The sequence below is a fragment of the Psittacula echo genome (genome assembly GCF_963264785.1).
Source record: "Psittacula echo genome assembly, chromosome: Z".
Lineage (NCBI taxonomy): Eukaryota > Metazoa > Chordata > Aves > Psittaciformes > Psittacidae > Psittacula > Psittacula echo.
Genome location: NC_137742.1, coordinates 63,755,611 through 63,780,175, shown reverse-complemented (window position 1 = coordinate 63,780,175; position 24,565 = coordinate 63,755,611). Strand labels below are relative to the sequence as shown.

Here is a 24,565-nt window from a genome sequence, read left to right as displayed (position 1 = left end):
ATCTACAGACCTTGTTATAGAACTCAAACAGCTCCTGATGACTAAATTCTACAAACACTTTCTTCAGGTTCTATGAAGAAAAAACAGGGAAAAAAAAAAAAAAAAAGGAAGAAATAAGCATACTTTTTTTTTTTTTTCTTTTTGACACTAATTCCTGTAATTCAGAATATGAGATTAAGCCATGTGAAAGATATTGTTTGCAAAAGTTAGTTTTCTTCCTATCCACTATAATGTCCCACATATATGCATATTCCATTTCAGTGAACAATTCAAGTCTACAGGTACATCTATTTTGCTGCAAAGAGTAAAATATTCTATGAAAATGATTTTGTTACCTTATTTTTCAGTCAGATAAAAATGAAAGATTACATTCATCTTTCTCAGCAGCCCGTCTAAGATCTGGTAAATACCATCACACAATGACAAAGTCAGTAGTGCATTTGATTGAACTTGCACAGCTATTAATGTACTGCACCAGCAAAGAGCTAATACTTCCATTCATTAATCTAACAGTTATGATCTTAGCATGCTGACACTGCTATAGGCATCTGTGCACAGATTCAACTTAAGTTAACAATTAACACAACAGCTTCAAAGCAGTGCTTAAACACTAAAAAAGCAAAATAACATAACTGATGGAAACTACTGTAGATAAAACAGATGGTGGTAATAATCCTCTGCATGCATGTGCTGATGTCTGTGGAGATGGGCTAAATTACAATTTCTGTCCTGCTTAACTCGCTTGAAAGAAACAGGTAGTTTAATTCCTGCTATCTTCAATCACAGTGCAGATCTATCCAGACTCTTTCTCAGCTTATTTCTTCTACGTCGCTTTGTCACTTCACTTCTTTTAAAATAAATTCCTATTACTGCACAGCACATTCTTTGTATTGTTGCTGGACTTTCCAAACTGGGAGGCATTCCTGAGGATAATGGCTGCACTTCCACAAACACTAACAAGGCTCTGTGAAAACCAAATCTAGACACCACTACTCACAAAATACTATCAGCTGAAATAATGTACACAAGCAAAGTTTGTTTAATGGGTACCAGTGTCATGTATCTCTTAACTCAGTATAAAAATGCTTATTTATCAATTCTGCTTAAATAACCAAGGATACTTTTGCATACAGACAAGGCTGTGGACAGATTCTGTGCGCTCTCATACCAATGCAAGTCTCGATCAGCTGAATTTGGCGCACCAAATGCACAAGAGCAGCAGAAGCCCTGGGAACTCAGGAGAGGTACTGCCTGGTGCCTGCTCCTCAAAAGGAGCTGTAAGACACAGGAAAGGGATGAAATGTCTGGGGCCAGCCTGTCTGCTGCAATTCCTCCTCCCGACTCTGCAGAAAGAAGGATCCTTTCCAACAATTTCAGGAAGGCTACAAAAGCCTAGAAAAGGACCAGTGATTTGCATGAGAGACCAATCTTCCCCCTCTGGGAAGGAACAATGCAATTCTGGGAATCATATGGTGAATACAAAATAAAACTACCACTACAGCAGTTCTCTTTGCCATGACTCCAGCTGATCCTCCCTCCAAGGAGCATAATACCGTGACAGGGAAGTAAAAGCATTTTTAAAGGTTTTCTAATAGCTGAGAAACAAAGAGAAAGCAAACAAGTGGTTTCTTCAGAAAAGAAAGGGGGTAGAGGAAAGAAGAAAGATAAACTAACAGCAAATGGATCTACCATTTCAGCCTGGACATTCGTTTGGAATCTGCCATTCCAGAAGGATTTTGGTGTTTGAATGAAAGGAAGCGAAACCTAAAAGAGGAGGTTCAGAATAAAAGGAAGATATCATGTATCTTAAAAGTTTATCAGTCACACTGAATAGCCAAGGTAATTTCTTGCATGGTTTCTGGTAGAACAGTCTGCTGGATTTCAGTACAACAGTTTTGCAATGCCTCCAGAAAGGGGCAGTGGGTGTGTGACACCTCCAACCACCACATCGCATTCCTCCAAGTGCTATGTCTCATTCAAGATGGGCATCTTCTGGTACTCCTTCAGATCAGCAACCAAGATCAACTACTCACATACATAAAAAACTCCCAAGAAAATGAAAAGCTGGTCTTTCTTATTTTCCCTAGCTAAGTTAATTACCATAAGATGGGGTATGCTAATGAAAAAAAGTGTGGTTCTTTTAATTCAGGTTCTTTTTATACTAAAAAAACCCCAAATCACTCTGCTTTACGAACAGGCTGAGATCTCTCTTGCCATTATCATTTAATAATCACAGTCTGATAAATAAGGCAAAATTTATATTGCATTGTGGCAGGCAAATGCCTGTGGAGATCTAAAAGAAAACATACCATACCAGGCTATGTTTGTGATCTGGGGGTGGGAGTGTCAATGGTAGAGAGGATATAACAATCTTTTATGAAATATGTTGTTTATCTGCACTTAATCCTCTGCTAAAACATAATTGTTCTGTGTGTGAAAACCTGGTCCATCTACTACATCACTTCAGCAGAGAGCACTGCCACAAAAAACCATGCAGAACTGTGGCATCAGTTAAAAATGTGGGGTTTATAATACTCACTAGTATGAGCCCCTTGGGGAAGACACCAAATAATCATGGTTATGTGCTCAGGAGTTCCTATATAGACCACAAAAACATCATATCATAGCTAGGTCCGTACATGAAAAAGCTACATTTGAGCAGGCTGATGGGCCCCAATTTTTAGCTGAGGTATATATTATTCACTTATTTGCTTTATTCTTTGCTTTATTTGTGTGAACACAAACAACTGTAATTAAAACAATGTGTCACAGGAGTAGGTTAGCATCCAGCTCTTTAATGGATGATTAAGTGGTATTAAAAATGACTGCATAGATAAAATACTGTTGAAGCCCCTAGAGAAGGCAAATTCCTGATATACTTTATGGCATTTTGATCAGATAAGAACACAAACTTAAAAACTGTAGTAATTTTTCAACCGTAACTAAAACATAGGATAAAAAAAAGAATCACTTTCAGCTTACTGACTTAATTAAATGTCACTATGTGCAGATAGAGTCTCAGCCTATTTATGTAATGTGCAGCTAAGCTGACTCTTTATCTGAATATGCAGGTTTTCAGCTGTTGTCTCTGACCTAGTATGTGTTTCCCAGAACGTAAATAGGAAAACAGTAATTTTCTGGATGTCTAACTTCTTTCTTCCTTCTATCAAGTATATAATTCTCTTTTCCTCTTTCTTGCTGAATTTCCTCCTATTTCTCACCTTTATTCTACTCTTACCCTCATTTCTGGCATTTCATTTTCTCTTTGCTATTATCATCTTCACATAAAAGAAAATTGAACACAGTAACCAGAAAAGTAAACTGAATTTATTCCCATTGTCACCATCAGTCATTCTAATACTTTTTCTTATTACATCCCAAGCTTTGTGGCAACAGAAGTCCTAGCTCCTACTTTTAAGAGTTTTAGCCTTGAGGGTTACAGACTCATGACACCAGAGAAACACAGTTGTATTCTTATGAAGACAAATAAATTTATAAAATACCAAATGTTCATTCTTCAGACATCTTTGAAAACAGGCAGACAGGTTTTTTGTCTGATCAATACCACTGAAGAGTGGCAGGGACAGCACTGGAGTGATACCCTCAATGAGCATAGCTGAAGAGGTTATGTGCAGCATCTTCAGCTAAACAAAGTTGTTGTTAAGTTCAATACGTTCATCTGCCATTAAATATGACAGAGCACTGCATTTATTACTGGGAAAGGCTGTATGAATTGCAGGTGTAGCCCACAACAAATTTTTACATTACTCTGAATCCATTGCAAGGAATATGGTAATAAGTTTTCCGAAATATACGGTTTAACGTGTTTGGCCACATATCACTACTGAATGCATTTTTCACTGTTAAAATTAATTTTTAATGCCATTTTGCTTTTATAGATCTAGATGGAATCTGATTTCACTCCACCTCTAATCTCACCCCAGGGCTGTATCAATTTACAGTTTACAGCCTCCTGAGAACTGTGAAATTCTAATAAGTTTAACTGATTAGGGTCATTTTCTTACCTATCTCTCACTTACTGTCTGGCATCACTGTAAAAAACATAACATCTTCACCAGCCTCTAAAAGAGCTGTGCAAAACCAAATTTTCTTTGGGGGCAGGGGAAGGGGAGAAAAAGAGGAGAGAGAAGGGAAAGGAAAATTAAGATAAAAACTTCCTGCTGCCAGTAAACATTAATACACTATCCTATCCAAAACAGGTATTCTGAATGTATGGCTAATTCTACAAAATAGCCACAATCACTTAATCTAACACTTAGCTTACAACCACCAGGAATAATTGGCAAATTTTGAACTGAACATGGTCATCAGCATAAAATGATGAAGATTCAATGATGCAAGATGTAAACAAGTCTCCAATTTCTCATTGCCTCAGCTAACTATTTTAAACATGAATACCTTCTTGCTGCAAATTGTTTCTGTGGAAACCATGCAAAAAATGTCTCCTTAAAACACTTCAGAAAGCAGAGGCAAATTCCTGGTTATAATCAAAGTATTTGGGGGGTTTGTTTTGGTTTGTTTTTTAATCCAGTGCTCTAGCTATTTCTATTTAAATGTACTACCGCAAAAAGCTTTATTACTAATGACAGAGTTCTGCAACCTTGTTTATTGCCCAGCTGCATTCCACACATTTAACAACCCTTGCCCAGACGTAAGGATAGAGCAAGGCACTGGGAGTTATAAATAAAAGGCAAACTACCAATTTTAGAGCTAACTTGAATATGAAAAATTGATACTGCTGTAATAGTCAACATTGCAAAATAAATGCCAAGTATTCTGCAGCAAACAGATGGAGGGACAGGCTGGTTTGTATATCTAAATGTCTACTGATAATGATAATGTCTATAACTGAGCACATGTAAAAAAATTATGGTACATTCAGCGAAGTTAGTTAATAGTAACTAGGTGAAGCCCAGTTTCTATATTCTAACATAATCTTTAATACTATCTTGAGGAACACCTCAATTAGGTTTAAGAAAAGAATATTTTCACATCTGCTTTCCATTCTCCAATTTATTCCTAATAGACATCCTTAAAATCTCAGATATAATGGAAGGATATGGGTAATTACACTTCATCAGTTTATGTCCAAATTCAGGTGCATTCCTAAACAGACTCCAGTTGCTTCTTGGTAGCCTACGTTTCCCTCTTGACCTGTCAGTTTCTCTGCTACATCAATTCAGATTTCCTTTAAATTTTCTTGGACCCTGGAGAACTATACATTGCTTAGGCACTTACAGATGGGAAGAGTAAGTTGTATCTCACAGAATTCATCAGTAAGTTTAAGCTGCATGGTCAGACAGATGAATTATAGTGTGGTATAAAAAGCAGATGTGTTAAAACAGACCAGCATCACCTGTTCCTTAACTCTCTGCGCATAAGGGGCAGCAATTAAGACTTCTTTCTATTCTTACAGCAGTAGACGGATGTAATTCAGCAGAACACAGGGAGTTAAATACGAACTTATGCATTCCTAATTACACTTGTTTCACATCATCAGAAAATGTGACCTTCAAACTTCATTCTTCTTCCAAGCTTATTTTCATTTGCAATACTAAATGATTATTTTCATCGAGAAAAAAAATAATCACGCCTTATGACTGAACTACATGCATTTTCAAGTCTCAGGGAGCAATTGCTATAAAACAGAACATCTTTCACACTAACCCTGTCTTTTCCTGATCGATATGTTAACATTTAGTTTGTACATATACTGAGCGCTACCTTTCAAAGTTGCACTTCTTTTTCATATAAGCTTAAGAATTTCAAATTCCCTGTGGTATTTAAGCAGATCAAAATCAGCAGCTACTAGGGATGTCCTTTCCTCCTTCCCTTTACAATATATTTACAAGATCCCTGCCCAATAATCTGTCTTGAGTCCTGAGATCTAATCAATGTGCTACTGGAAATACATACAGATAATCTTACTCCAGCAGATACAGGATCATCTAAGCATGTTTCCATGGGAAGTTCCTAGAATAAATTCATTGCCCAGTCTAGTACTGAGCCAACAGATTCTGCATGCATTTGGAGACCTGCAGAAGACCTGAAGTACTGCCACCACAAGAACTGTTAGTCATTTTCATTTTCACACCTCCTATTGCCTTCCACCTTCCTGAAAATACCCATTACTGGCTGGCTGAACTGGGGCAAAGCTGCAGACAAAAAATAAGACACAACTACTAAGAAAGACCACATAGGCTGGGAAGATCACAGAGCATTTACAGGCAGACAGAACCCTTACTTCACAGTAAGGAAGAAAAATGCTTTTAAAACTGAGACACTTATCTGGAAACAAAGAACTACAGTTTTCACCTTAATACACCGAGTCAGAGTAAATACCATCTTGCTAAAGAAAAGGGAGATAGCAAAGCATTTTTTTTTTCCCAGCAGCTGTATCCACGCAGAGGGCTCCTCTGCCTTGAATACACTAGGAATTTACATTCCTATACTATAACACTATAAGATTAGTTGGTCTTTTAATGATACTTTTCATGGAAAACATCTCAGAAATACAGAGTTGCAGGATTGTCACTTATGCGCAAAGAGTATGTTAAATACACTTTTACAAAAACATCATAATGAACACACACACCTTTTGGGGAGATAGGTGGTAAATGTGTATCAGTGCATGCTCATTGCAAGCAGTATTTAAAAACAGCTTTTTGTGTTCTGATACCTCCCTGTATGTCCTACACAAGCAAAATGGCTCACAGAATATCTATCGAAAAGCTGACTTACTTCTATGCCTGTTCTGTATTTTGTATATACCTTCATATGCCCTTCCCTTTGAGTACAAGCTCGTTATTGATTCCTCACTAGTCTCTGCATGGGATCAAGTCGCTAACAGCATAAATTATCCACCCACACAAATGTATCTTTGTAATTTCAGGATTCAATAGAAAAACATGTAGGTATAATTTCCAAATACAGCGTCTAGGAAAAGATGTGTGTGAAAACTTCATTTCACTCACCAACAGGCCGACACACAATTACTAAGAATACCACTGATTAATCTAAGGAACACAAGTCCTAATAATGACAACTTTCCTATTTCATCTGTCACGTAATTTTGCAAATTATACTAAAGTCCTAATACTGTAGAAAGCTCTCTGAAGAAGCAACCTTGCTAAAAGTTTAGAACAAATGTATCCTTCCTTCCTATTAAATTTCACTATATCAAGCATGAAAAAGACTCTCTGGGAAAACATGTACACCCTAATTGCTGCATATTGCTTATACAGTGTACTGTCTGTAACTATCAGAATACAACTTTTTCTTTAGTCAGAACTCTAAAGACTAAATAATTTTATTTCTTAGAAGAAACTAAATTCTTTGATCTTTCCAGTACAACTAGTTTGGCACAGAAATTATGATATAAAAAAAAAATAAAGTTCATGAACACTGCAAGGAAAAACAGTTACAACACTGTGTTTCACTTATTTCCACCAGGGCTATCATGTAAATCTTTAAACACCTTGAAGACGAGTGAGTTCCAACTTCTATTCTAAAGACATCTCTCATTAGGACTGACTCAACAATCTTACATTCACTTTAAAGGACATGAAATTTATTTTTTGTCGTATGCTCGTACTTGTAAAGCATTACTGCTGAAGAAAGAACCCAGCAGTAAGCATGCTGTGTCCAGATAATGCTTTCAAGTTTTCTACTTCACATGTTCACCAAATACGATCACAGCCAAAGTAAGTTTACAAACTACACATGAAAAAGATGTTACACTGGCATGGCTGTGAACTATTTCCATTATTGTACACCGAAAATAATCCAGTTCTAGGAAGCTAGCGGTACTGACTGTAAGTATTAAGTGCAATATTAGCCCACTACTGGCATCTGAAAACTTAAGAATATGGACTCAAATGGCAAACACTGCAACTTCGATCAGTATCTTAGCTCTAGGCAGACTGAAGTAGATTTCTATGTAGATACACAATGGTCAACCCTCCAACAGCAAGAAAAGCGACTCAACAATATGCACAGAGTATTTTAGAGAGCTTCTCACACAGCTTGCTTGCAGCTGATGTTATTAACAATGAGTTGCAAATCCTTTATGTTCAAATCAGATACACATTTAATGCTGGGCCTGAAGACAGCTGGACTTGGAGAAAGCTCAAATTGTGATCCAAACTGCTCAGGAAGCCACCCTTTTGGTCTCAACTAAACCTAAGAAAGGGGAAGAATCTTAGGTTATTATCATCTGCATCCACATCAAGAGCTACTGCTCTGACAAGAATTTATGTGGTATAGTCATGCAGATGAATAACACTTTAAGAGGGCTTTAGATGAATGGAGAAACTGGTATCTTTTTGATAGCATTAGCTTCTCAGCCTATCTGGTTCAATAAGATACTGCAACACTGCATTGTTTTACCACAAAAGGCCTTTCTTCACCTCCTGAAAACCTGAAGGTATCTATTGTTTCTACTAAGGCTCAAGAAAAGAGGCTAGATAAAAGATGCCAGCAGCAAGAGGAAAGATCTAAGGAAGCTCAGATCCACATGAAATCAATGTAACTGATGTGAAAACACCCTCTCAAAAAAAATCTGACTGAATATTTACAAAATGTCAAGATTAGATAATTTGTAAATTACTTCTTTTGTTTGGGATGGGTCACTCAGAGTATCACCAATTTAGATTTTGTTAGGCAGACAAGCAAAGATAAAATGTTTGGGTTTTTTTTCTGCACTAAAAGGGTGTTAGTGGCTGTCAGCAAGCATATCTCTGATCTCCAGCAAGCAAATCATTCCAGCAGCTAGCAAATGGGTGCTTGCACACAAGTCTCAGCTGCTGAAAAAGACTGGAAAGCCATGAGGGAGTGAGGGATGTTAACTAGCAGTGTAGTCCCCAGCAGGATCAAAGACAGAGCTCTTAGGGAATAAGACTGTTAGAAAATTAATGTATTTTTTATTTTTTTTTTAATTAGGAAGTCACCTACTGTCTTCACTGTATTCTAAGAAATAGAACAGACCTACACCTTTTGCTACAACACTCACAATTTACAAATAAATGCCAGGCTCCTAGCCAGCATCTCTTCCTCACCAGAAGTAACCCAGCAAGGCCTTGGGCAACCCATTTGGATCAAAGACACATCGTGCTGGAGTGTGATGAAAAAGACAGGCCCATCCTGACACAAGCAAACACAAATACTTCTCAGACACCACAGCACAGTACAAAACTTTAAAAGTTTTTTAAAAGCAAAGTTCCTCAAATTAGGCAAAAAAACTTTTCCTTTTTACAAGGATTAAAAAAAGACTGGCTGGTATTTTCTGATATTTTCTGATTATGACTGCAAAATAAGAGGAATGTGGAAATAACCACTTATTATGAAGCAATCCACCAACAACCTTTCTCAGTTTGTCACTGAAGGTTACAGATGTTCTAATTATGCAAAAATTAGCTATTCTGGGTTTCAGACAATGCAGTTTCAGTGATCTTCTTGCTTTGTTACTTTTGCTAAGAGTTATTTAAAGCTTGATGCAGTGGTGTGGTATGAATTCTCACTACTTACAAAGCAAACTGGACAGAGTGCTAAGGACGAAAAGTACTACAAGTGCTGTGTAAGTGTTTTCACACACAATAAAGATGAAATCAAACCACACACCCACAGTTTCCTTTAAAGCCAGAATATGAATATATGTAAGTAATACCCTCTCAGGAAAGAAAACAAAACAACTTTTGGCTAACATAAGCAATTTGAAAGAGGGTATCAAATCCCTTTTCTTTAAGTCTGCATGCTACTGAATTACAGGTCATGTAAGTATCTTTTAAAAGAAAGTGAACAACATGAAGGAACACAATAGTAGATTTGGATTATTCTACACATGGCTGGGGTACAATGCAGTACTCAGGATGGCTGCAATGTTTTCAGTGAGCATCAATATGTAGATACTTTTTATGCTTTTCTCTCAAAACAAATCCATTTAGCTTCAAATTAATTAATTTTTTTCTTTTTCAAGCCAGCACTGTGTGATGTAAAACTAAAATGGTAAAGCAAGGAATACAAATGGTGTTATATGGCATAAGCTCTTCATAAAGATAGATACGAAATAAGTATTTTAACCATGCTTGTCTTCCAATTTTTTATTTAACATGTATGTTCTTCAAAGGGAAAAATAGAAAAATAAGGTGTTACAGGTAAGTTTGCCTCTATGAACCACTTTATAAACTGACATTTAAACCTGTATTTAAGATACTGACTTTTTCTTAAAAAATAAAAATGGAAAGCTTATGACTTGTTTAATGTCTTGTCTACAATGATTTAACATAGGTTGAAAGTGTAACATACGGGTTAGTCACTGATATTTAGATTTACAATCTAAGCAGTTATGAAACTTCTAAAACAACCTGTTCCCAGATTTTTCTTACATCTCCTCTTATACATGGAGAGAATGCTAAGAATATATTTGCTGACAATCAAAGGTTTTAAATTTAAAAGCAAAGTAAATAAAGAAAATCGTTTAAAATATTTTCTCTTGAAATAGTATTTAAATACCGCAATGGAAAGAAATTTATCACAAATTTTATTCTCCTTTTAGACACAAGAAGGTTTGCAAAACACATACTGTTCCCAATAACATTCTTTCCTCTAAATTGGAAATACAGATTTGATGATGGACTGGTAGGTGGGTAAAGAATTGGCTGAATGGCAGCATCCAAAGAGTTACAATCAATGGCTCAATGTTCAAGTGGAAACCATTAATGTGTGGTGTCCCCTAACAGTAAGCTTTAGGGTAAGCACTATTTAATATCTTCACTATTGTCTTCAATAATGACACTGATAGTGGAACTCAGTGCACTCTCAGCAGGTTTGTGGATGACACCAAGTTGAGTGATGTGGCTGGTAAACTTGCAGGAAGGCTTGCCATCCAGAGGGATCTTGACACACTTTAGATGTGGGCCAGTGCAAACCTCATGAAGCTCGGCAAGGCCAAGTGCAAGGTCCTGCACCTGGCTTGGGGCAATCCGAAGCACAGATACAGGCTGGGTGGAGACTGGATTGGGAGCAGCCCTGCAGAGACTTCGGGGTGTTGGCTGATGAGTAACTGAACATAAGCCGGCTTCAGTGTATACACACAGCCCAGAAACCAACCCTGTGTGAGGCTGCATCAAAAGAAGCATGACCAGCAAGTCGAAGGAGGTGATTCTCCCCCTCTGCTCTGCTCTCATGAGACCCTACCTGCAGTCCTGTGTTCAGCTCTGGGTCCCCAGCACAAGAGGGATGTGGACCCATTGGAGCAAATCCAGAGGAGGCCACAAAGATGCTCCGAGGGTTGAAACATCTCTTATATGAAGAAAGGCTGAAACAGCTGGGCTTGTTCAGCCCAGAGAAGGCTCCAGGAAGACCTTAGGGTAGCCTTCCAGTACTTAAAGTTGGTCTACAGGAAAGTTAGAAAGGGACTTTGTACAAAGCTCTGTAGTGGTAGGACAACGGGCAACAGTTTAAACTAAAAGATGGGACATTTACACTGGATGTAAAAAAGAAATTCTTCACTATGAGGGTGTTGAGACACTGGAAGAGGCTGCCCAGAGCTGTGGCTGCCCCATCCCTGGCAGTGTTCAAGGCCAGGCTGGATGAGGCTTGGAGCAATCTGGTCTAGTGGAAGGTGTCTCCATCTATGGCAGCAGGTTGAAACTGGGTGATCTTTAAGGTCCCTTTTAACCCAAACCATAATTCCATGATAAGTCAAAGATAATACGCCTTTTTAACATGGAACATTATTTTACAGATAAAAATACATCTTAATACTTGTATTAAATATTCAGACAAATTGGAATGATGTCATTTAATACTGAAATAACTCGGGGTTAATGCTGACATTCAAAATATTCAATTCCAAACCAGCTAGATTTTCTCTTCTTAAGACATAAGTAAATGGAACAATGAAGAATGATAATGGTATGAATGTATGGTAAGTTAAAGGTATCGTAAGTTAAAAAAATGTGATTTCTAACATGACATAATGACATATACAATGTTACACAGATAAATGCAGTTTTTACATACACTGGTGAGTTTAGCTTAAAGAAAGAAAGAAGAATGATGGTGAAGAGTACTACCAGGAAACTAACTGCTTCCACACTGGCTAAATGTGGACTGTTAAGTTTGGCTTTCCTTTATACAACACAAATATCTCAGGGAAAACTTACCTATCTTGAAGCCACTGTATATTCATCCATATTCTGGGTTGTTAGATGCGTTTAGGATATGACTATCTATGTACAGTAAATTGCTTTGCCTTTATCTTCCCAATTCATGTATTCTTCTATCTAGAGCACTTTTGCTTTTGCTCTTTTTTTCCTAAGAAAAATTAGGAAGTGAGGGGGGCTGAACTACTCCAAGTTCAAATTAAGCGTACATCAGAGAAAAAATGGAGAGTCTAGACTTCATATTTTCTTCTGTTTAGTACCAAAGCAGTGCTCTAGTTGCATTCAATGTGTAAAACTGCAGTGACTGGTAGAAAAATGAACTGGGAAAACATATAGTTGACACATGAACCAATGAACCAGCAACAAACCCTGATTAACTTGGTCAGGTACTCATCTTGACAGCAGTTTTATGAAAAAGCATATGAAGAGCATCTGTATTCTTACTGGTGAGTGACTGAATTAAGAATTGAACACACACAAAATGGAGATGCTATTAGATTCCAGAAACAAAAAAAGTTCTGTGACTGCTGAGAAGAGAGTAGTTCCACAGCCCTCAACAGAAGAGTGAATTACTAAAATTGCAAATGAGTTGCGTTAATGAGCACAAATAGTCTAATATGCCTGGGACCATTATTTTAAAAGGATTAAGGCACTATTGTGTAGGAGAATCAATTCTATTTGGATTGTTTCGTTTATCTTGGCAATAAACAGATTAAATTGTCTGCAATCATAAACCAGCCAGAACCCCCAGGGTCAGGCAAAGGCACTGTGAGATCAGAGGGCATCTAAGAAATATGTAGGTCAAACAGCTATAGTTTGACAGTTGGCACTCCATTAGCATTAGTTTTCCTAAAGCTGAAGCCTACAGAAATATAGAAATCTGGAATTCTAGAACACAGCCTGTGACTGTCCAACTGAATAAACTGCATCCCTGTATCAGGAAGAACTTTCGTAAATATGCAAAGTAAGTTTTCATATTTGAACTGAAATGTTTCGTCATGAATTATTCATGTTTTCTGTCTGTTGGAAGTATCGAAATGTGAAAGGGAACACCTGGGAGGCCAAAAGCTCTCCTGTTTCCTGTTGTTCTATTCAACAACAGCACTTGGTACAGCAATGAAAGAAAGTTTTAGGACATGGAAGATGCAGAAAGACTTTCCATTCCTTTTATCTCTGGGAACTAAAACCTCATGAGGCTTCACTGAGACACCACATGCAGTCCTGCATACCACCAGAACAGGGGGAGCTCAGCATCATCTGGATAGTTATCATCTGGATGCACCACATGTGAAGACATACTAGGAGAAGTTGGTCTGCTTAGTTTGAAATAGGGTAAAGAATGGTGAATGTAACTGCAGTCTTATCTGCAACAGTTTTAGCATTAAATTGTACCTCTGTGTCAGGCAATTTCAGGTTACCTTACTAAAGATTACAGATCTTATTTGTTTAGAAAACCCACTTCTTAAAAAAGAATAATATTTGGCAGTACATAATAACCATACTCTTGCTGAAGAGTTGATAAGGAATTTCAAATCATCCATGAGAATTCCATTTCTCTGAGTATTTTTAGCAGGGAGTTGATTTAAATGAAATCTCTAGAAGATGGGAATCACACCTTTCAGATGGCCACTGTTCTTCACTCTTAGAAAATAAGGAACTGGATGCACAAGGAACTTGAGTAGATACTGGCTGATCAGCAGTGGCAGTAGAAAGAAAGATGATGTAGGTAGGTTTGTAGTGGGCCACCGAAATTCACAAGTGACAAGGCCGTCTAATGGTCAGTCTTGGGATCCAAACTTTGGTGACCTCCTGCTTGTCTATCACCACCAGTTTAAAAGTGCTGCAACTGGAGTATGATTAATGTTTTTTAAACAATGCAAAAGTACTCCAGCCCAATTTCCAATAGCTCTGAAACTTTAAAGATTATTTTAAAAAAATGCTGCTATTAGTTCTGTTTCTAGACTCTACCATTCAGAGCACCACTTAGCCAGAGATCTTGGTGTAGAACCAAAATGCTATGCTCAGATAATACAAGGTGCTAAATTCACTTCAACTGTTAAAATGTGTTTAACAGAAAGTCAATAGATTAATTTTGCATTAACGGCTGCATAACCCATTTCTCAGAGTAAAAAGAGCATAAGCACACAAGGCTGGCATAAACTCTGTATTAGTTGCATATATTCTAGATCATGTGACAGAATGGCAATCATGTACCCTACATTACAATTCTTCTGTGAGCAATCTGGTAGTGCAGAGACACGGTATTAGTGACTGTGAAATCACGCCTAGACTCCATGGCATAAACTTAATTGTGAAACCATGGCATTAAACTTAATTTCTTCTCAACATACTGACTGGCTGTGAATTGAACTGAAAATGCTATTTACATGCTAGTATGTAGTAGTATTTCCAAGCATTGTTTACTTGGAGACTGAACACGTGAAGATAAATACCAAAATGGGGTTGGAAATCACCTTGCTGAAAGCTCTTACCCAAAAGCTCCCTGGCATATTTCACTACTTATGAAGCCATGCCACAAGGAATCTCATAAAGTATTACTGAGATTATAATAATAATGGTAACTAGAAAATGTTATATTTTCTACATTTCTGTTTAACGCAGCATAGCATCACGTTCTTAGTAGTTGCATTTTCCTGTATAATGCATTTTGCTAACACTGTGCAAAAACCTACACAAAAAGATCTACATTCAAAACCTACACAAAATAATGGAATTTTAAGACAATTTACATTGGCTATTCCATAAAATCCCAGCATCCCACAGCTTCCAGTTGCTGACTAGAAAAAGCACCTAAATTCTCTCCACTTAAATAACTCCAGCTGAAAATGCAAAATAATGCAAGAATTTTAAAACAAAATAGGTTTTGTCACAAATCCTGTTTTCCACTCTGATCACAGTGGTTTAAACACAGTGGTGTCACAGCCTAGAAAATACGTGATATCAGCTATGACTGAGGATTATAAAGTAATTAGCTCACACAGAGCAATCCAGAAATCAACACAGACCTTGGAAAGCGTAGCCTCAGGATCAAGAGCCTGCAACAGCAGCTGCTGTCCAGTCCTGCCATCACTTTGTGTTCCAGGTGTCAGTAGGAAAAGACAGTCCTCCTTTCACCATCCCCTAACTCCCAACTACGTGATACCTGGGCTTTGGTAAAAGGCTGTCCCCATATTTTGAAACTACTATGCTGGCAGCTGTGTGAAATGAGGTAGGTGATCTCAGTCATAAACCCCAACGTGCAGAAAAAAGGCAACTGGAGTTCATGTATTTTATTGGTCTGAACACTTAATCAGTGAGAAATAAACTGCTCGCTCATCCAATGAGATAGCCATGACCGTCTTAGTACAAAACAAAGACTGTTCTTGCATATCCATGTTGAAGAACAGCGCATGAAGAGAAGTGCAGTCTTGTTATGTATTAGGAACAACAGAACTGCAAAATAACAAAGTACAACACAGGAAAGGTGGAAAGGAGACCTTTCTCACAGCAAGAAAAGCTTATTGTTTTCTTTACTGCAAGTGACTGACAATGGCAGATACCACAAGCAGATTTTCCCTACTGTTAAAAAGGAATTTTGATGGATTACGGTGACAGACCAATATAAAGTCTATGTGTTAAACAGAACACTCTGCTTTTGACCAGAGTGGTTCACTACTGCCATAAAGAAAAAATATGAGATTTTAAAAAAAGTTAAATACAGATGTGATTTTTTGCATTTAAAAAAAAAAAAAATCTGCTCCTTGAGTGCAGTAAGTTTATTTAAATGCCTTCATCTACACAAAGAAATTTTAAGAAGCTGTAGATCTCTCAATCAACTCTATGTTAAAGACTCAAGTTACGGCCAGTATTTTTGGCAGTATAGCCACTTTTCAGTGAACTGCAGTGAATGCTTTATTATCTGAGCTTTCTTTGTAGCTGCTTTCCAGTGAATTGCAGTGAACATATTACTATTTGGGCTTTTTAATTTCTTACTTTTTTGTTCCCCTATCAGGGATCCTATTCATTGACATATCAGAAACGGTTCCTTCCCCACTACAGTAATGTAGAAAGTCTAGCATCAAAGGAAAAAAGTTACCCTAAAACCTGTGGGTAAATACTAGATACATATATGCAGCATTCATTGTTTACAATCTTGCATTCCGTCTTTTTGAACATTTTTTTTTTTTATTCAAGGTCTTCTGAATGATAGGGAGGAAAAAGGCACCTGGAATAAGGTATAATTATTATAGAGCATTTTCTTTTAACAACAATGAAATGTGCGTATCGGCTTTATGTAAATGCTTAGCACAAAAGAATTTTACTATGGTTAAGATACGTTTCAGTGGACAAAGGATAAGAATGGAACATAGGAAAAGTAAGAGCTTTTAATGTACAAACTGAATCCTACATCAGTGTAGATTAAAAGAGCTACAGTGATAAATGAAAGTCTATGAAAACACATATATTTGAGCTTTCCAGCATCCCTGAGAATTTACCCAATATATACTACCTTTGTTCACAGGTTTGTGTGTCATCTACAGCACAGCATGAAATGAGATTGGCTATACAGCCTAATGCTTTTTTGATACGTTTACCTAGCCACAGCTCCAACGTTCAGCTCTTCCTTTCTCTGAAAGATGAAATAGCTTGCAAATGCTTCTGCTGACTTCATTTTCCCCTTGATCCTCAACACTAAAAGCTGGAGTTTTAGTGGCACTTATGAAAAAGCTTAAGAGACTGTAAGAGTAGTAACTTGCTTCGTACATAATTTCGTTGTGCAATTTCTATTTTTTTATTAGGCGTAAAGTGCAGATTTGTATAAATGAGTGGCAAATTCAGTTCCCTCATGCTGCAGTGAAGAGCAGTAACAGCTTGACTCTTGAGATATTTTTATTTATTTTTCAATCCAAGCTTGGACATGTTTTGCATGAGAGATGATTTGAATTTGAATTTCTACACTACCTAAGCTCTACTTTCACACTGCAATAGAAAATTTCTAAATCACACAAAGCAACATTTTCTTGTGGCCCTCTAAAAAAAAAAAAAAAAAAAAATGAGAGATGCCTACAATACAAAAATCTTTCTTTCACAGAATTAAAAGTCTGAAATCTCATTTAAAAATTACGTGCTTTTAAAAAAAAATCCAATTAATTAACAAGCAGGTTTTGGGAAAATCTATCTGTCCATTACAAAAGATAATTAATATCTTTGACCAGAATATTAAATCTTTATGGCCACAGAAGTTCTGACACTTAATTCAATACTGTATCATCTTGCTAGAGGGAAAATGTAGAATAGCTCTTTTGTAAACCGTATTAAAAATGTATGAGATATTTTTTATTTTGTAAAATTTAATTTTTAAATCCATAACCCTTAAATGTCATGCACATTAAAAACCAACATGCATTCTAAACAAAACAGGTCAGAAACAGGCAGCATATATTAATAACAATGGGGCAATTAACATAGAATCAGAATACCAGTCTTAACATGAGTAGGTCACACCAGTACAGTGAGCTGACTGACAATATGCAAACCTTTAGTCCCAGGCTACCTTTCTGGCAATTGTGATGCACGTACTTTATGCAGCCATGAGAAAACAAGCATCACTATTTTTAAAACACATACCTGTATTTGTTTTTGCCCAAGAAGAAAAAGAACTGGCAGAGGACAGAAAAAAAAAAACCTAAATGGGGAAAAAATTAAACAGATTAAAGAGCTCTAAGATACAAATTGCAATTTTTTTTCCCCTATGTTTGTCCTGGGTTTAGCAGTAGCAGGCATTTTTCTCCTTCTTAGCAGCTCGTGCAGTGCTATGGTTTTGACTTTCAACCTGGGAACAATGCTGATAACACCGGTGTTTTTAATTGTTGCTAAGTAATGTTTACTCTGACCCAGAACTTTCTGAGTCTCATGCTCTGTCAGGGAGGAGGGGAAGCTGGGAGGAAGCACAAACAGGACACTTGACCCAACCTAGCCAAAGAGGTATTCCATGCCACAGCACGTCACGTCCGGTATATAAATTGGGGGCAGTTACCCGGAAAGGTGAGATAACTGCTCGGGTCGGGCTGGGTATCGGTTGGCGGGTGGTGAGTGGTTGTATTCTCTTCCCTTGTTATTTCCTTTATCATTATTATTATTGGTGGTAGCAGCAGTGGTTTGTGTTATACCTTAGTTTCTGGACTGTTCTTATCTCAACTCGTGGGAGTTACATTCGTTTGATTCTCCTCCCCATCCCTCCAGGAGCAGGGGGAGGAAGGGGGGGAGTGAGCAAGCGGCTGTGTGGTTCTGGGTTGCCAGCTGACAATGTTCCAAATGTCTTCACAGGAGACTTTAAAGCATGCCATTGGACTGTCCAGTATAGCCATGGAAGTCAGAGATACAACCCTGGAGAAATAAACTGGTTTTTGTTGCAATACTACAAAAATCAAATTATTTGGAAAATCCACACATATTTAATACTAAACTCCACTCCTAATCCAAGGAAATACCAAAGACATAGCAATACTCCCTTTAAAATTCTCAAGCTTGAAAACACCTCCATACTCCAGAAAGAAGTACCCTTTGTCATACTCTGCTACCCTAACTTCAACTACATTTATATTCCATCAATTTCAATTAGTAACCTCTCTTCAGACTTTCTCTTCTCCCTTCATCTGTATTTCAAACACTTTGGGATTGTTGTCAAAGGTCTCTGAAAATGCCTCTTGAAAGAAAGTGCCTGGCCTTCAGTAGTCATCAACCATTAATTAATTTTTAACGAATTTAACTACAGTATGGAAAGAACCCTTCCACGCAAATCTGTTTAACTGACAAAATAAGTCTGGAAATATACTCTTTGGCATTACAATTTTTGCTTAATGTTAAAGTAATGACCGAACTGGCCTTTTGGTTTAATTCTTCCACAAAATACAAAACCTAGCAAGTCACACAAGAGATCAAACAGCAGTAATTATGAAACAAATTTCAGGAATGAGAAAGGCAGTGAAAATGAGTAGGCAAAGCTTCCCTTCTTCCCTTAAAGATAATTAGTTTTCCAGCTAAAAAAACCAAACCCAACCACCTACTATTTAGGTTTCTTCAGTTTCACTGTGAACACCCTGAAACCCACACCTTCAGAGGTAACTGTTACCTCTAAATCCATGTGCATTCCCACCAGATTCCAGCTGGACTTCTTGAGCCTCATGTGGGTTTATCTGTCCAATAACCCCCAACAGTCCTGTATTCACAAGCTTGTCCCATCTTCCCTTAAACCCACAAAAAATGTTTGCACTCACATTTTTGGGTAAGGCTTTCTAAAGGACTATTACTTTTTCACATGAATGTATGCACACTTCAGTTTTGATTAAAAAAAACCCCAACATATCAGCTCCCTCTATAAAGCCAGTATGACTCAATGACAGTTGTATTGCTAACCTCAATAAATGCCTTCCCTCCATCTGTTAATTGCCATGCTATTGTCAAATTGAGGGAATATATTAAGATGCTACTTAAAGGTTATACTACATTTTATCCACTCGGTGTTAGAAAGACATATTTTATAATGCAGTAGAGAAAGGGATTTGCTTTAACTCCCGATGCACCTTACCCATTATGTCAGTTTTTCTCCACCTTTAGTACAGCGTCCCTTGACTGAAGAATTCTCTCTACACATAGAACTCACAGTCTGGGAGCCTTTGAGTTCTTTCCAGAAAACAGAAGATTCTTAACTCCAGGACTAGGCAAAAAATTACTTCAGAATGGAAATGAACTTTAGAAAAGCATGATTTCCTGCTTTTTAGTTGTAATCAGTATACAATTATCAAAAAGTAAGAACCACATGTTGATTCTAAAAAAAAAAATAAATATTTTGGAGATTAATAATGAAAGAGAATTACTGCTCACCATCAACCATCCTGCAAACATCCATTCTTTTCTTCATTATTTTTTTCAGCAGCTGGATAATTCCTTTAATTTTGCATTCCCATTCATAAAGCTGAACCCTCCCTTTTTTTAACAGACAGCTTGCTGTCCCTTAGCTAAGAATTTCAGAACATTACATATTTTACCTAAACACAATTACAAAGCACAATGACTGATTCAAGTACAGTTTCTTCAAACTAAGTATATACATATATTTTTTTTTTTTACACTTACACATTCCAAATATAAGGACCCCATGATTCCTTTTTCTATCAAATAATACATAACAATAAATGTTTTAACTACTAGTAGACTTATGACTTCACAGAATCACAGAACGGTTTGAGCTAGAAGGGGCCTTAAAAGTCATCCAGTTTCAACCCCCTCCATGGGCAGAGACACCTTCCACCAGACCAGGTTGCTCAAAGCCCCATTCAACCTGGCCTTGAACACTGTCGAGTATGGGGCAGCCACAGCTTCTTTGGGCAACCTGTGCCAGTGTCCCACCACCCTCATAGCGAAGAATTTCTTCCTTATATCTAATCTAAGTTTCCATGATTTTACTACAAATAAATTTATAGTAAAAATAATACATTTAAGTAGCAGCAGGACTAACTACTAAAAATACTGACTACTAAAAATCAGTGTCAGATCACAAAAAGGATGTCATTTACATATTTATTTTTTTTTTGCCACCAAAGTGCCTACTCCACTTCTAGATAGTAGAACACCTCTCCTTGTGCAAAACCCCTACGCAAGGTTATCATTTCAGTGCGCCTGCTAGGTCCCTCAATTCATAAAAATGCTCTGCTGAAGAAACGTCCCAGCAACCTGCTACAAAAAAAGTAGACTCTCCCTAAACATGTCTAAATACACGTCAAAAGCTCACATGCCTTTAGGTGACAGCACACTAATGTAAAAAGGATTTCCATCCAGCTAAATCTGGTAATGACTTGCAATAGTTGCCAACTGCTTATCAGCTTACGTTAAAAGAAGAGCTGATTTTTACATGTATACAACTGGTTAGGGATGCAGACTTCAGAACAGTTTAGCTGACTTTTTATCCATAAAAAGAAAACTGGGTAATGACAGTAAACTTCTCAATCCATGGAGAGTGCAGATCTTTTAGTAGATTGTTAGGTGTTACACTCTCATAATAGATTAATGTCTTCTAACCATTACAAAGTTGATACACTTTCACATGGTATGAAGTACTGTCACCTAACCACCCCAATATTGAACCATCCACAGATTGTTTCTCTTTCCTCTACCAAAACTTTGGAAAGAAATTAATTAACAACTTCTCTGAGTTTTCTAAGTAAATTTGTATTTATTGAAACCAAAATTAAAGTATTTAATCCAAGATATTGCTTCAAGAACTCGGAGCACTGGTACCCATTAAATTGCATTATCTTTTTAACACAATCAAGGACACTACTACTGGATGGTGGGTTTTTGTTTGCTTCTGAACCTGAGAACATAAATTGGACATTCAGGACAAATGAGTAGACTACGTAGATTTCTTAGTCGTAGTTGGGAGTTTATAGTAAGCTAAGCAAGAGCAATATTTAATCATTCTTATATGTCCAGATTTATTTACTTTCTAAGGTTGTATCTTTTTCCCAGCCACACACAATGTGATGTGCCTCACTAATGCTATGCAAAAATTCTAATAAAGAAGGAAGAAATATTTTCATTGCCTTTAACAGAATTCTGCGATTTTAGGCTGCAGTTATATTAATATCACTCCAACTAACACCATTCCAACAAACAGTAAACTATTTTAACAAAGGCATATACTTATGTCCATAGATTTTTAAAAGAAATAAAACAATAGGCAAGACTTCTATTCTCCCAGTATGAAAAAAAGAACAACACTATAAAACCATAACTGCTGTAATGACTTAATGAATCTTGAGTCATGAAATAACATCCATTGTTTAAGTACAATGTTCTGTAGGAAATCATACCATGTGTGGCAGCACAGAAAAGATATAAAAGAGAAAAAAGGCTACGAGATACACATTCTACATCTAAGGATATATTTAAAGATACCAAAAGTGATTTTCTCTCCCTGTATCTGAGTATCTGTCACAGCATTTTCAGAAACAGTATCTATACTTATGCAATTGCTAATATTAGCATAACAGTTCTCTAAATTTATTCTGGCTCATGCCTGTTACGCTTATAAAATTCAACACAACAGCAGCACAGTCCTAGTTGAAGATCTTGCTGTGTCTCCTCAGCTGCCTATGCAACAATCTCAAACACAGGCTGCAGAGACAATCTTTGCTCTTCGTTTAGCAAACCTTTATTCGTTGACAGCTCTGGTTTTTTCTTTTTGTTTGCACTAATGAAGAAAACAAAGAACTTGCTGACTGCACATACTGCCTTAGTCCTTGTGTACAGAAGCAGTTCAGTATTTGGTAACTGCAAATTTACTGGCATTTGTGTAATCCAAATAGCTCAACATTTGGACGGCTTATGCTTTCATAGTGCATCTGCAGTGTTCACACATAATGCATATTTTTCTGAGATTCATCCAAATAAAAGGAACTGAACAAACAACAATCTGTGATGATGACATGGACGTCATCTTAGTTGGAAAATTTAGTGCTCTTCAAAAGTAAAATACGTGATTTTACCACGGCACTGAATATTACTTCAGAATTATATTGCAATTACTAGTTTTAACATTTAGGAAGGCCAACCCTTTCCAAACCTAGTGCCCATATATGCTGAGAAATACTATATTTAGTCTTCTAAATCACTAGCATGAAGCTGTGCAAGGCATCTAGAAAAAGAAAGGGAATACAGATCTTAAGGAGTACTGAACATTTTGTATTTAATACTATACCACTGCTGTAATCCTACACCATTAAAACTTGCATTCTCTACAGACCAAATATAAAAACGAGTGACAGGTATAAAGGCAGCGAGAAATCAGAATTAATTATTGGGATGCTTGAAGATGGTTTACATCAGCCCTCCAAATTATTTTACACTGCATGATTCCTTTAATTTTCTTACAGAGCATAAATACAACAGGAGTTTAAATACTACTGAGGGAGAAAGCTTTAAGGGTAAAAGAATATTGGAATGAAAACAAATGGATCTAAATTATCGAAATACTTGTCTTAAATTCAAATGACGGTTCCTAAACACTGTGACAGAGAAGTCTAGAAGAGTGTTCCCACCAATGTAATGGGGCCAAAAGTGTGAACTAATTTTACACTGAAGATCACAGAATTTATGAAGGAGCTATGTGACATAGCAATCTAATGAAACCAAGGAAACAGTAGCACTTTTAGTTCCAGGTTCTTAAATTTTTATCCAAAGAATGAGGCACCGAAAATCGGAAATCACCTCTGAGCACTGTCATCACTGTATAAAATAGACCAAAGCAACTTTCAGAAGTATTAAAGAATATCAGTTTCTCAAAGCACACTATATATTAACCTACATTAAAAATACGCAAAAAATCCATTGTATGTTGACAGCTAAAGTCAGTTAGTGTCACAAACCTCCCTTCAATCTTAGAAGATTGACTTAACAAGCAAGCAGCCTCCCACATATCTTGCTCTCTGCTCATTGTTTGCAGTGCTATTGGTAATACGCCACAAAACACCACAAGGCTTTCAGTTCTACATCCAACACATCATAAATAGCAACATGTACCTTAATTTTATCACACCTACGAAATCTCAGAAGCAGCTTTCTACTATTGTGAAGCAACAGAATCTTGTATCAGATTGCCACACAGCCCAGTTGTTTATTTTGCTTTAGTATTTGTGACAGCTAGTAAGATAAAAACCCACTCTGCCCAGACTCCCAGTCTAGTATAGTATCCCCAAGACTACTGGGTACTCTAATCAGCATCTCTCCCACACCTAATTTTTTCATCAAACATCTTGAACCATGTTAGACTCAGTAATATCAGAAATAGCTTCAGGGAATATTGTATATTGTCACTATGAAACAGGCACAGCAGGTTACTTCAGAGAATAATCTCTTTCATTAAATTTTTAAGAAGTGAAATATCATTAGATGATTCATTCCCTGGAATCTGTATTGTTTTGTAAAATAATTGAAAAAAAGAGTTCATTGATCCATGTTTTACTTTTTTTTTTTTCCCCTTTAATTCTTTTTGGCACAGAGAAAGCATAAGTCTTCAAAATTCTGAGAAGTAGTTTTAGTTTCATTCTTGCATTTGAGTCCAGTCCCAAAAGGGCCAATCTGCAGCTAAATGAACATAGGCAGAATGTTTAATTTTGTTACCATAATTGGTCTGACTTCCACACAACAAAAAGAAAACATTCCCAGTCAGCTCTCGTCCAAACTGAACCTCTCCAATCTTTATATCTGTTTCCATAACATCTCTGCTCTTACAGCATACTGCTTCTGCACCAAAAAGCCCTGAAGCTTTCTTTATTCAAATTTTTCTTTAAACACAGTCTTTTGATGCTTCTTTCAGATAC

At 36.9% G+C, this 24,565-nt stretch overlaps 1 protein-coding gene across 1 annotated transcript in view; it reads right to left on the bottom strand.

The window, feature by feature from the left end:
* Positions 1–24,565, bottom strand: part of COMMD10 (COMM domain containing 10) — a gene marked incomplete at both ends in the record, with an annotated part of 117,373 nt that overhangs the window by 661 nt on the left and 92,147 nt on the right. Inside the window, one exon of the mRNA XM_080636724.1 lies at positions 11–70. Coding sequence (XP_080492850.1) covers positions 11–70 — 60 coding nt within the window. The remainder of the gene's footprint in view (positions 1–10; positions 71–24,565) is intronic.